Source organism: Myxocyprinus asiaticus, chromosome 19, assembly GCF_019703515.2.
Source record: "Myxocyprinus asiaticus isolate MX2 ecotype Aquarium Trade chromosome 19, UBuf_Myxa_2, whole genome shotgun sequence".
Classification (NCBI taxonomy): Eukaryota; Metazoa; Chordata; class Actinopteri; order Cypriniformes; family Catostomidae; genus Myxocyprinus; species Myxocyprinus asiaticus.
In genome coordinates this window covers 18,715,784-18,726,830 of record NC_059362.1, presented here as the reverse complement: position 1 = coordinate 18,726,830, position 11,047 = coordinate 18,715,784, and the positions used below count along the sequence as shown (strand labels likewise).

The 11,047-nt window shown below is 37.9% G+C and overlaps 1 protein-coding gene across 1 annotated transcript in view; it reads right to left on the bottom strand.

Annotated features, from left to right (window-relative positions):
• Positions 1-884: 884 nt before the first annotated feature.
• Positions 885-11,047, bottom strand: part of cdh2 (cadherin 2, type 1, N-cadherin (neuronal)) — a 73,629-nt gene continuing 63,466 nt past the window's right edge. The window contains exons 14-16 of the mRNA XM_051644677.1: positions 6,890-7,029; positions 5,292-5,456; positions 885-2,866 (exon numbers count right to left, since the gene is read on the bottom strand). Coding sequence (XP_051500637.1) covers positions 2,660-2,866; positions 5,292-5,456; positions 6,890-7,029 — 512 coding nt within the window. The 3' untranslated portion in view covers positions 885-2,659. The remainder of the gene's footprint in view (positions 2,867-5,291; positions 5,457-6,889; positions 7,030-11,047) is intronic.

Below are 11,047 nucleotides of genomic sequence, written 5' to 3'. Positions count from 1 at the left end.
GCATGTGTATAATTAAGTGTTATTACCTGCGGCACTCTACGTTTGAATCACAGCCATGCTGATATTCAGTACAACAGCACTTTTGCTTGTGTAATATTGCTTTCATATAACAGTTCTATAAACTTTCTTTTTTATTTTTATTTATTTATTTTGTATTCAATTTTTAATTATTTTTAATTATTACCTATATCTTGTTGCTGTTTTGTATTGTTGCGCACTGGAAGCTCCTGTCACCAAGACAAATTCCTTGTATGTGTAAGCATACTTGGCAATAAAGCTGATTCTGATTCTTCTAAACAAGTTTAAGGGATTGTTGACAGAAATCTTTTCCTCACCTTCCTCACACTGTTCCAAACCTGTATTACTGTCTTCAATGGAATTCAAAAGGAGAAGTGAGGCAGATTGTTAGGGGCTGACAATCCCCATTTACTTTCATTATATGGAAACATTCATACAAACATTGTATGTATAACGTTCATATATATATATATATATATATATATATATATATATATATATATATATATATATATATATATATATATATATATTACTGTAAACTAACCTTACAACTTATATTTTATACACAATATAGCCAGTCTATTTTTGGTCCACTGATGAAAAAAGTTCCAAACAAAACAAAAGCACAATCAAACGTTATGCATCGTTACTTACAAAATAAATAAATAACTAACAATATTTTACTGTAAACTAACCCTTTAATATTGAGTTACTAATTTTGTCTATTTTGCTCCGTTAATGACAACAGTCAGATCTAAGCTAAAGTGCAATCAAGTGTTGAGTGTTGCCAAGCAAGATTAGAGGACCGGAACTATAGTAAAAACAACATATAAATGTATTGAAGAAAAACAACACATAAGCAATTCCAAAATTAGAGTTTTATTGGTCATTTGGGCTGCAATAGGTCATAATATCAACAAGTAATTGCAAACAGTGCCCACGTAACTCTAGACAGCCATCGTTCATTAAAAAGCTGTTGATCATCCTGTGGCTGTTGGCCTCATGAGTGGACTGGCTTCTTGCTTCCATTATGCGCTTTTAATTGTCATTCCACAGGCCCTCTGTGCAATACACACACACACACACACACTAGCACAGATCTTTACCAGGCAGAGACAGTTATGACAAGGGCTTCAGTCCACTACTCCATTTTAGTCCAAACATGAAGATCCCAAAGGGTGCATTTAGAAATATGGCCACAGAGCCTTGAACGTCACTCGACCTCTTTGATCCATGAGAGTGGCCCAGGGGAGAAGACAATGGAAATGAGGAATGTAGAAGAGAAGAACAAAGAAGGATGTGGAAGGTCAAGATGGAATCCTTGACAATAGATGTCAAGCAATCAAATGAGAGATCAAATGAGAGATGGAAGGTCATTAACTGGGCCAAAAGGCAAAAAGAAAAATGAATGTTACGTTATAAAAAAAGAGAGGGATGAAAGTAACGTGTATCTGGACCAAACTACTGTCTCACTTATTCGCTTCGGTCTTTTAAGAGGTGGGCATTCCTTTATTTGTGTGTAAATAAATTTCAGAAAGACTGTTTTATATGGAAAAGATAAGAACATGCAAAAATCCTTTTGTCTGTAGTCCAAATTATACATATACAAGTTCTTCACGCCCGTTTCTTCTTCATAGACTACATCAAAAGAGAAAAAACTAAACAAAAAAAAACTATGTACACACCATTTAATTTACAGTGGAGTAAAAAAGAAAAGAATACCAGGCATGAAAGAATACCAGGATGACTAAGGCTTATGACATGTTTTCATTTGCAAAATACTAAATCACTTAAAAAAAAAAAAAGAACAAAAGAACAAAACAAAGAGTTCTGCTACCAAATAATAATACTCATCATCATTTCGCAACCGGCTGCATAAGTTAAAGTTTTGGTGGAAAATTGATGTATACAAAAAAAGGAAACCCAACAAAAACAAGAAACTGAAAACTATTTTCTAACAAACTGTACAAAGCTGTTCTCTCTGTCTAACCGTTGGCAATCTTCCAAAGTCTTTATTTGATAAGTGACGTGAACAGCGTGATGGTGAGAAATGCAAACAAAAGCACGTAGAAGCATAAACATTATAGACAGGCTCATGACAAAAACACTCCAAAACTCTGAGCCATCAAAGCCATTGAACAGAAAAACAACATTGTCAGATCAAATGAACAAAGACCAAAATAAGAAAGAAAAATGTAACAACAAAAATGTACAAAAAGGCACGTAATATCCCAGTGCTTCTGTACTGTGTGATTCAAGTGTAACTTAGCATTCATTTAAACGTTCTTTAAGCGTTCCTTCATATATTTTGCACCGATGATCCATCAAACTTAGGCAAATAAATCCTGGACTGAAACAAACTAGTCACATTTCCTTCATTAGACCCCCTCCATCTGTAGCAGAGGGCCTCTGAGAGACCTGGTTTTGTTGCCATGGTGATCTTCCTTCCACCTTCTTTTCATTTCTCAGTCTTCGCTCACTATCTCTCTAGGGTATATTGATTTCTTCATTGTTTTGATTCAGCACACTGTCCACGTCCCGCAATAAAAAAAAAGTGCCACTGTTTTTTTGATGTTTTTTTCTTTTAATTTTCTTCCTCCAGTATCTTACTTGCTGTGGTCCTGCGGTGATGGCGTAGCTAGTCGTCGTTGCCTCCGTACATATCGGCGAGTTTGCGGAAGCGGGGGCCCCAGTCGTTGAGGTAGTCATAGTCCTGATCGCCTCCACTGCTGGAGGAGTGAAGGGAGCTGAGCGACCCGGCCGTGGAGCCACTGCCCTCATAGTCAAAGACCAGCAGGGAGTCGTACGGAGGGGCCGTGGGATCAGTGTCAGCTGCCTTTAGACCCTGAGGGAGAAACACAACAGCGGATGTGGTTTTACTATTGAGTCATTTCCATATGGCAAATATAGCACTATTAATCACAATGTTGAATTAAAGGGATAGGTCACCCAAAAATGCACTCAACCTTATGTTGTTCCAAACCTGTATAACTTTGACAAACGATGTTAGGTTGAACATTACTCTCTGTTATCATTCACTTACATTTTATGAAAAAAAAAAAAGAAAAGAAAAAAATATGACAACGAATGATGACTGAGGCACTAACATTCTGCCGAATATCTCCTTTTGTGTCACACTAGAGAAAAAGAAAGTCATAGAGGTTTGGAACAACATGAGGGTAAATGATGACAGAATTTTTTATTTTGGGTGACCTATCCCTTTAAATCAATACCTTTTTTATAACACCTCAAGCATCTCAAACGAATATTTCTGTTAAAGTGCTATGTACCAGAAGAGGGGGATGGGGAGGACAAAAAGAAAGGACAAAAGAGGAGGAGGGGAGATGGGAGGAGAGGCAAGCAGAGAAGGACTGGGATCGCCATGCAAACAGATGCTGGCTAAAGTTCTGGAAACAGCACAGTCTGAGAATGATCACAAAATTAAACAAACAACACAAAACATCACAGTCGGTCAATGCACTAGATGAGGGTTAACATAGTGCAGCAACAACTTAAAGTGAGAAGAGGAAGGAAGGAGGAAAGGGTCACGGTACAAATGAAAAGAACTGAAACCAATAAAGAAAAAAGTGTGTGAGAGAGACAGAAAATGCAATACTGGTACCAGCATTCTACAAATAAAACACCATAGACAATGGCTGTTTCAAAACCTAGTAAGCTGCCTACCTAGACAACATTTTTGGCATCATAGGATTAAAACATTTGAAATAAATGTTTGGGCATTATAGACATGCGATATCTTTTGATTTGTTGCCTACCAAGACAGCATTTTTGAAACGTTGGGCATCATAGAGCATCAATGGAACACTAATGTTCCATTCGCTGGTGACCTAGGCTTCATCCTCATTAATCCGGATACATTTGAAAACAGCGTTTTCATTTTCGAAACGCTCTCTGTCTGCAATGCTGTTTTTAAGTGTTTTCCAAAAGTTTTTCGTCCACATTGAAACGTCAGAAAATGCTTAAAGCCCCTTACTGCGCAATAGCGAAAAATTGCCGTTCCATGTACGGTCTGAAATGCAATTTTCCCCGTGTTCCATTGCCAGACAAATTCTGAGGAAACTTCCTTTGATGGAATGTAATGTGAAAGTTGTACAAAGTAACGTTTATCTTTAACAACGCTATCAAAGTGAATAGCAGGCACAACAACGCAGCTACAACATGGGCTGCAATCTTGATAGTTTTGGGTTGAATGGATCACATGACTGCATCACATGACAACAAATACATCATCGTTTTGAGATATCTCCGTTTTCCATGTCCATGCTACAAAGCGAAGATGGCGTTTTCAGATTTATCCACTTGGGAGAGTGCTTTCGAAAAGCTAAATTTTCGCTGAACAAAAACGCTGTCTTAGTGTGGACAGAAAGCGAAAACATAGTAAAAAGGTTTGTTTTCAAACGAAAACTTATTAGTGTGGACATGGCCCTAGACAGCATCTTGGGCATCACCTTCAAATGTTCAAATGAACCTACAATGCCCTATGTTCTAATCCAATGTTTGAACTTGCTTCAGATGTTAAAAAATGCAGTCTAGGTAGGAGGCTCCCTAGGTTTTGAAACACAGCCATATTGTACAAATAAAGTTCTATTCTTGGCATAACTTTGTCCAGACAGAACACTGACATAGACTAAACATTGTATAGCTGTTCAGTTGGCATAATCTGCACACGGAATACGAAATGTCCCTGTCTAAACAAACCTTTCTACAGGCACAAAATTACTTTAAACAAAATGTAGCTTTCCGTTTTAATTAAATAGAAGCCAATATTGCTACACATAACTTACAAGTGACGCACTTTGCTCACATTGCATTGCAATGTTCTAGAGACAGCAAAAAAGTCCTAACTGCTGTTTTTCTCTTTCAAATACATTTCAGTTGGACAGATTGGCAAACGCTGCCTTCTACAAAGCCTGTCTGTCTTTTAAGTCAGGCTGCTTACATTTAGACATAATGTTTAATTCATTACCTTATTTAAGCAGTTTCTTGCTAATCTCACAGTTCTTTGAGCACAGTCGCACTGCTTAAAGCCTGAGAGGTCTGCATGTGTGCGTATGTGTGTGTGTGTGTGAGGGCGCATCCACAGACTGTAGTGCAAGATATTGAATCCCTAAGCCTGGCTAATGATCAACTAAACTAAAAGGCCCTTGGTCCAATTAGCTAATCAATCACCATTAAGTCTTATCATTGGTGCCATCAAGCCATTTAATATGGCGAGACTTCAGTAGAGAGAACACACAGACACGGCGTACCTCGTGGATGAACTCTCCTATGTCTCCAGGGTGGGGCGCGGCCGAGCGGAGGGGATAGTTAGGCTCTGAGTGCATGGGCCGCTCATCCAGACGGCGGATCCCGACGGGCTTGATCATGTCTGGCTCCAGAGTATCGGGCTGCTGCAGCTGACTCAGATCGTAGTCCTACAGAAACACAGATAGCAACACAAACAGGGTTAGCGGTCTGCTAAAAAAAACTGGATATCTAGGAAAATCTGCATGGAGAGGAAGGAATGTTATTGTTGACCTTAGTACTTTATTGTAATTATGCTTCGTTTTATGTGAAGAATATTTCAAATAAAAACATGCTGCAGTATACTGTGTTATTGCGAAAATACGAGTATGGAGGTTTACTTAACTAGAGTTTAGGGACAAATCTGACAAAACCTCTGACAAAATGTGGAAAATTTATAAAGTAAATAGGCTTGTGTATCGACTGAGAAATTTAAACTAATTAATCGCACAGATTTCTGTGATTAATCATGGTACACTAAAACAAACACTTAAATATAATCATAAATATATTTACTTTATACTTTGTCTCATAGAAAAGTGGTTAGTCTTCATTTATTGTAATTATTTAAATATAAATGTGTTAAACATTATTATTATTATTTATTTTTTAAATAGACACATTTTTAAAGGTATAAATCTCTGATACAAGTATGTTTACATGCCATAAGATTAATGGACATGCTGTAAATAAAAGTTGACTAAATCTTCTGCCATTTTCCAGAGGCCTTCCAGAACAGTAAATTATTCATTGTAGAAATTAATGTTTTTAATTTCCAAGCCCTAAAAAGCATGAAAAACTAACATGTGTGTAGGTGTGAATGTGTGTGTCAGTTGTGCACTGAGACACCTCCTCAAAAACCAAAGTGTGGCTCATATGCAATTCGGTGAGTCTCACACATACGTGCTTGCACCAATAGGCTAAACAGGAACTGTTTAATCAATTTAATGTCTTCATCAGCTATGACTTCATCAGCATTGTTTGCAAAATGAATACTGAAAATATTTCATCAAGATACCATACCGCACCATACAGCTCAAATGAAAATTGTCTCGAATTTGGACTCATATATATATATATATATATATATATATATATATATATATATATTTTTTTTTTTTTTTTTTTTTTTTAACAATAACAAGTAGGCTTTAGTTATGTCACAGCGGTGACCCATGATTTGCTACTTGCTAGTAAGTTACATTATTAGGAGGGACATAATCATTTTCGAGCTTTTTATTTGACAAAAATATGTGTAGTGCAAGATGAGTCATCAATATTTTTGGTCTGTTTTCCCAGATGAGAATGACTGTCAATTTTAATTGTGTGTTTCTGAAAACAAAAAGAAAAAAAGAGTACACAATGTTTATAGATAAAGATGACCTATAAATGTATAGATGACCCTTAAAGCAAACACAAATAAACTGAAAACCACACAATTCTTTTTTTAAATTTCATGGGGTCTTTAACATGCCTCTCTTTCTCTCTTATTTTAAACAAGCTGTTTAGACCATGAAGCTAGTTGGTCAGGCTGACATCAGCAGAGAGAGGAAGTGTGTTCTACCTGGTCCTCCTCTCCGCCACCTTCCTCATCGTATTTGAGAATATTGTCTCGCACATCATCCTCTGGATCGATCAGCAGTTGCTTGGCCTGTCTCTCTTTATCCCGTCTCTTCATCCACATCACAAACATCAACACCAGCACTGCAGAGAGAGAGAGACACACATATAGAGAGAGAGAGAGATCAATATAAAACGAGCAAAATTACTTGGGATCACAAAGTTAAAGCTGCAGTGTGTAATTTCTGTCCCGCTAGCAGTACCATTTGGAATTGCAATGTGTTTGTCTGGTCAAGAATTAACAACACTAGCTCAACCAAAGACAGAGGTGCAGAAATTACGCACTTCCCCTTTAAATGCCAAAGCAGACAACATATGCCTACCAGAAATCTTACCAACGGATAAGAGCTTCACTGCCTGGAAGAAGCAATATCAATATAGTGTGTGCATGTGTATACATATTTTGCTATAGTTTGGGGACAAAATTGTCTTGATGTGGAAAAAACTATTAATACAAATGTTTGGATCTTTTATTTTTGTAATAAAGATTTCTTCTGTTTGTCCTGATCCTGTCTATGACTGAGTCCTGTTCCCAAAATTCCTAACAGTTATGGGCAGTTACAATCGAGCTGCTGCTGGTTTTCGCATTGTGGAGCTACAGTCTTCGTCTGTCTGTCCAAGTATACATCATACAACACCATGCGTAATCGAATAGCTAAAGAAAGGATGTCAGCTCAAATAGTGACGTAGAAGTTTTCTGGTTGACCTTTTGTGGCATAGCGCATTGAAGAAGTCAGCTAACTAGCTCCTCAACAGCGAGACGCACACAACAGACAAAGCAACATGGCAAACTTGCTGCAAATTCTCCACTCATTATTTTCACATGCAAATGATTTTGCAGCAAACTCTTCATTGTTGCCAAAGGTTTGCTGCAGGTTCACCACTACCGGTGAAGAGCTCGAACTTCTGACAAACATTTGTTGCGAATTGTAAGCTCATTTGCATGTGAAAATAATGAGATGGAAATTTTCGGCAAGTTTGTCAGAACTCTAGATTTTTTGAAAGGAAAACTTTAAAGCCTTGAGCAATTCTTACACTCTTTACCTATTGATTTTGGTGCAGATCAGATGTACATTATCTGTTGTGTTAATGGTTATGTCCGAAGGCAGAAGACGACACAATTATATGAATGAAATCCACATGAGATAAGTAAAAGAAGTTGTTTTAACAGCGTTAAGATAGTTGAAATTAAGATACAAGTAGTAGATAATGTGTAATTTGTAATTTTACATTATTTATGGCGCTAATGCTAGCATGCAGATCTTTTATTGTAGTTTATGATGGAATTTGTGAAAACAGTCCACAAAACTATATATTTATATATATATATATATATATATATATATATATATATATATATATATATATATATATATATATTAGAAAGACACTGGATGCTACTGCAAAGATGAGTGTTACTATGGCAGACAGGAGGATTAGTCAATGGGCAGAATATAGACAAAAGAATAATAATTAGAGGCAGATCAATGTGTCACATGTGGGAATGATTTACAGACTGCTGATCCGTCTACAATGAACATTTTATGCATTCGCCATGTTTCTCTGCATCCCAAACGGGATACATCAGCCTCCAAAGGGCACTTTGAAGGGAGAACAATCATGTTGGCCATGCTGTCAGATCACTTCAAACAGAATTTAATAAAATTACTTAAAGGCGAGTTTCGAATAAACGTCATTTTTGAGCCCCACACCTTTCAGCCCTTCTGAGCTCTCACAGTGGATGATAAAATCTTTGAAAAGGAATAGAGCATAGGGATGATCACTTCTAAATAAAACGCATCCTTTGTTGTTGTTATTGCTCTTCTTCTGTGCTTTGTGTTGTGTTCGGCTTCCGTGTTAAATACACCTCGCTTGGCACCTCTGTTTTTTGGAGCATGCACATAACGGCAAGGCCTACTGTGGACCGACTGATGTGTATACATGCTGGACGCAGCCGAGCTACAATCGAATTATCTGTCTGTTAGTTTGATTTCGAACTAACGGACTGGTACAATTTCAGTGGGACTAACGCATTTGTACATAACATTTAAAAAAAGAATAGTTATGCTTTAGTCTGACTGAAATCAAACTTTTAAAGTGCATGTAAACGCACACAGGGGCAGATTCACTAAGAATTAATTTTGCTCGCTAAAAGCGGCAGTTTTTTGAACGCACTAACTAAGCTGGTTTAGCGCCCGATTCACTAAAGGAATTATGCAGATCAGGCAATGGCGGAAACGCGGCCACAAAATCGCTGTTGAACGAATTTACACGCGTTATTCTGATCTTGCGGTCCGATTCTGAGCCAAGGATGACCACCGCAGACCACCGTATTTGACCGTACACCCTGCCGGGACTGAACAGCATCTCTGTGATCCAGACACCTGGATCATCTCTTAAACATGCAGAACGTGTGCTTGATGACACCGCGCATCTGTATATATGCCAGGTTAATGCTCTTCATCATAATTTGATGAGGATTTGATTACTTACTGCTGAATTGATTGTTGAAAATGTTCACAAACATCTCTTTTAAATAAAATTAATTTTATTACGATGTAAAATGCACAGGGCAAATTACACAGAGTTTTGTGAATGAAGCGCAATATTTAATGAGCCTAATTTACATAGAAAGGAGGCGTGTTTGCACAGAAAGGAAAAACAATGACTTCATTTAAATACTGAAGACGCGGCGCAGTTTCAGTACTGATTGCACACGCTAAACGTGGTTGCGGGTGGTTAGTGTTAGGGCTGCGCGATTATGACAAAAATCATAATTGTCGATTATTGCCCATGATATTGTAATTGCGATTATTAATGATGATTAATAGATTAAATTACTGTGATGTCACTAAGCAGGCAACCGTGCTTGCAGGTTCTTCAGAACATCAGGTGGTTATGGGCTGCAGTTTATTTTAAGCATTAAATACTATAATAATGTTTGTTAATGCTACTAAAGTTCATTATAAAGGTATATCAATGGTTTACAGTGAAGAAATGTATGTAGGTTCTTTCTGAACTATTAACAAAACCAGTTTTAACTTCAGTCAATATGCCTGTGTGTCATGTAAACAGGTTGATTTATACGCATCCTCACACATTTAACACACTTCCAAAGCCTGAAAAATGTGGCATAAAAATCAAAAACTACCATCAGACATGCAATATGTGTCTTTACTGCTTAAATTATTGGTCCACATACAGTAAATAATAATATTTCACATATTCAATAGTCAAACTGAACAGCCGATTTAGACTGAACTTTCTTACCGCATTTAAAATCCTGTATTGTGATCTTTTTCGCATAAGATCATTGTTAAAACATATTTATAGAAACTCAACCGCTGCAAAAACACATTCTAAATAGAAACCATTAACGCAACAGGATTAGAATTAAACTGAATGCTGTAATCATCAGTTCCCTATCTGTCACTCACTCGACGTTGGTGTCGATGTAGTGACACTAGGGGTCACTCTTGGGAGCCCGAGACACCTCTGGTCTTTGATAAAAGGCCAATGAAAATTGGCGAGTGGTATTTGCATGCCACTCCCCCGAACATACGGGTATAAAAGGAGCTGGTATGCAACCACTCATTCAGATTTTCTCTTCGGAGCCGAACGGTCATGCTCATTGAGCTGAATACTACTGTTCATTCACCTGCTGGATCTGACGGCGCATTTCAGCGGCTTCTCCCTCCTCTGCACTGGTGCCCTGCAGAGAATGCCCCTGGGCGCTTCGGCAGAAAAACTAGAGAGTATATTTTCTGAAAGAGCATTTTTCCCCTCTAAAAGAGTATATATTTCTCTAAAAGAGTGCACACACGGAACGTCTTTTTAAAGACGCGTCTTTTTAAAGATGCTTTTCCGATTGTGTGTTATTCCTGGTTGTGCTCGTTATCTCTTGCCTTCTAACGGTCACGATCACTGTCTTTCGTGTCTGGGCACTGCTCACGCGGAGACAGCGTTCGTGGATGGTAACATTCTCATTGCGAGAATGTGTCCATGGCAACGTTGCGGTCGCGGCTCGCCTTCGTAAGGAAGCGAGCCACCCCAGAGGCTCCCGCCTCGGTCCTTTTACCCACGGGTTTGAGGCCAGCGCAGC